Genomic DNA, 2,912 nt, shown 5'->3' with positions numbered 1-2,912 from the left:
GGGGGGTGCAAAAACCTGAACTTTATTCATTTATCATCACAGCAAGGCCAGGCAGGAAGGCACATGCACAAGCAGGAGCAGAAGCTGACTCCGACCCCCCCTCCCTGCAGCTCTTTTTAGTACCTTCTTCGTCCCTCCTCCTCAGCCCGCCCATAGTGACTCGTCGAGGATCAAATATCAAAAAAGGGATGTCCAGCTAGTGTCCAGACAAAGAGAGCATACGTGGCACCGGAAGTGGGTCCCAGAGATTTGGAAGGAGGTGTGAGGGATTAGTGCATAGACAACAGAGAGTACACGTGACGCAGGAAGTCGGGTCCAGATACTGGGGGGAGGTGTCTGGGGTCGGTGCTACACCTAGGGAGCATACGTGACTCAGGAAGTCAGGTCCAGATACCGGGGGGAGGTGTCTGGGGTCGGCGTAGTACGTAAAGAAGGAGGCTAGACAGAGAGAGTTTGCTCTCTGCCGTACCCCTCCAAGCGGCACAGTACTTGCCTAGGGAACGCGCTCTCCGGCCACTTCCCTGTACCCCGCTTCCTCCCCAGCCTGTCACAGCTCCATCCAGCACTGCTCCAGTCTCGGGAGCATGAGCTCCAGTTACCTCTCTGAACCCAGATCTCATCCCAGTACGTTACAACTCCGCCCAGCACCGCCTCTGCCTTGGGAGCAAGAGCTCCAGTTACTTTCTGGTACCCAGTTTCCATCCCACGTTGTCACAACCCCCATCTGGCAGTAGCTGGCATCAAACAGTCCCTCACAGGCTGGTATAAATATTTTTGCACATGTGGGTCCTTTTCCAGTTTTTATGATCTCTTTGGGATACAGACCTAGAAGTAGTATTGCTGGGTCAAAGGGTATACACAATTTTATAGCCTTTTGGGCATACTTCCAAATTGCTCTCCAAAATGGTTGGATCATTTCACAACTCCACCAGCAATACATTAGTGTTCCAATTTTCCCACATCTTCTCCAGCATTTATCACTGTCCTGTTTTGTCATGTTAGCCAATCTGATAGGTGTGATGTGGTACCTCAAAGTCATTTTGATTTGCGTTTCTCTAATCAATAGTGATTTAGAACATTTTTTCATATGACTATAGATAGCTTTAGTTTCTTCCTCTGAAAACTGCCTGTTCATATCCTTTGACCATTTATCTTTTGGTGAATGACTTGTATTCTTATAAATTTGACTCAGTTCTCTATATATTTTAGAAATGAGGCCTTTATCAGAGACACTGGTTGTAAGCATTCTTTCTCAGTTTTCTGCTTCCCTCCTAATCTTGGATGCATTGGTTTTGTTTGTGCAAGGCCTTTTCAATTTAATGTAATTAAAATTATCCATTTTGCATTTCATAATGTTTTCTGTCTCTTATTTGGTCACACATTCTTCCCTCCTCCATAGATCTGATAGATCTCTTGGATTCTCTAAATATACCATCATATCCTCTGCAAAGAGTGATAGCTTTGTTTCTTCTTTGTCTATTCTAATTCCTTCAATTTCTTTTCTTCTCTAATTGCTACAGCTAACATTGCTGGTGCAATATTGAATAACAGTGGTGAAAATGGACATGTTTGCTCATTTTATCAGCCTATTTCTTGACTTAACTTTATGTTACTCCTGGGATGAAGGGTGCACCATTTCAAGTTCATGCTTTTTTTGCTGCGGCTCTCAGAGGCTAGTTCTGGGGGACTGTGTGTTTTAAATTCTTCCAAGGTAGTATGATCAAAGGATAGGTGTGGTCACAGCTTTCCTTGCTTTTGCTCTGGTCTGTGAGAGACCACACACACTACCTTCCACCCCAGAACTCTGATGTGGTTTCCAACTCCCTTTTGGTTACAAGCTCTGAAGTGCTAGTGCTCCTCCTTGTCCCAGGAATATGACCCAAGACTAAACTGGATATGTTTATGGGAAATGGAACATAGTCCTGCACCTAGTGCCAGCAAAGGGACTCCTTTAATCTACTTCTGGCCAGTTAGTTGTTAAAACACCTTACTATTTGTGGGCTGAGAGCTTCAGAAGCCCTTGCAGCTGCAGCTGATTCAATTTCTCCCAAGACCTGCTGTTGGTTGGCTGGGATGAGGCCTGCACTGTACTGGTCTGTGCTCCACTCTCACCTAGATGTGACAGACCTTTCCTGCCAACCTCCTAAGTTATCTTTGGCTGGAAAATTATTCCATCTAGTCCTTTTGTGGGTTCAGTCACTACAGAATTTCTTTTGAGGCATTATTTAAAGTTTCTTGGAGTGGAAATTGGGAGAGCTCAGAAGGGTCCCTGCCTTTCTCCACCACCTTGGCTCCACCCCTCCTCAATTTTCTTATCTGAAAAATATAGAGGGAGGTAGACTAGGTAATCTCTGAGTAAATCTTCTAGCTAGAAATCCTGGAATCTCGAGTGTGTCAATTTAAATTTCTTTTGTCACAATGTTCTGTCTCTCTCTGCCTACCTCCCTCTTCCCTTCCATTCAGGTTTAAAAACAGAAAGATTTTTCAAATCCTAAGAGGATTGGGGAGGGGGAAATGAACTGGAGGAGGGTGAAGAGGGATTTGGATGTGAAGTAAGAGGGGAAAGGTTGGGAGCGGATGGGGAGAAGTGAAACTTGCAGCAGAACTGGAGTCAGAGTGATTGAGGTTAAAGTCATAGAAATTCATAACTGAAGAAGACAAGGAAAAGACACATTATCTATGGGTAATAAATATGTAATGGATAGATTCTACTGAACTCCTTCATCCATGCCTAGTAAATAAGATTCCTCTATTGTGTTGGACCACAAAACCTCTGAGATTGGCCTCTGAGGGCGCTTTCAACTTTTCATCTTTGATCTCATAATGCAGCTGTATTCTGATGACTGTGGTGTACCACTCTCTCTCTCCTTCCTTCCTTCCTTCCTTCCTTCCTTCCTTCCTTCCTTCCTTCC

At 44.6% G+C, this 2,912-nt stretch overlaps 1 protein-coding gene across 1 annotated transcript in view; it reads right to left on the bottom strand.

The window, feature by feature from the left end:
* Positions 1–394: 394 nt before the first annotated feature.
* LOC114053092 (cytochrome P450 2A11-like) overlaps positions 395–2,912 on the bottom strand; it is a gene marked incomplete at its 3' end in the record, with an annotated part of 15,060 nt that continues 12,542 nt past the window's right edge. Inside the window, exons 3-4 of the mRNA XM_027875975.1 lie at positions 600–657; positions 395–493 (exon numbers count right to left, since the gene is read on the bottom strand). Of these exons, the coding sequence (XP_027731776.1) occupies positions 395–493; positions 600–657 (157 nt within the window). The remainder of the gene's footprint in view (positions 494–599; positions 658–2,912) is intronic.

Source organism: Vombatus ursinus, unplaced genomic scaffold (assembly GCF_900497805.2).
Source record: "Vombatus ursinus unplaced genomic scaffold, bare-nosed wombat genome assembly UNPS02003917.1, whole genome shotgun sequence".
Classification (NCBI taxonomy): domain Eukaryota; kingdom Metazoa; phylum Chordata; class Mammalia; order Diprotodontia; family Vombatidae; genus Vombatus; species Vombatus ursinus.
Note: the sequence above shows the minus strand (reverse complement) of the source record. Positions and strands in the feature narration are given on the sequence as shown.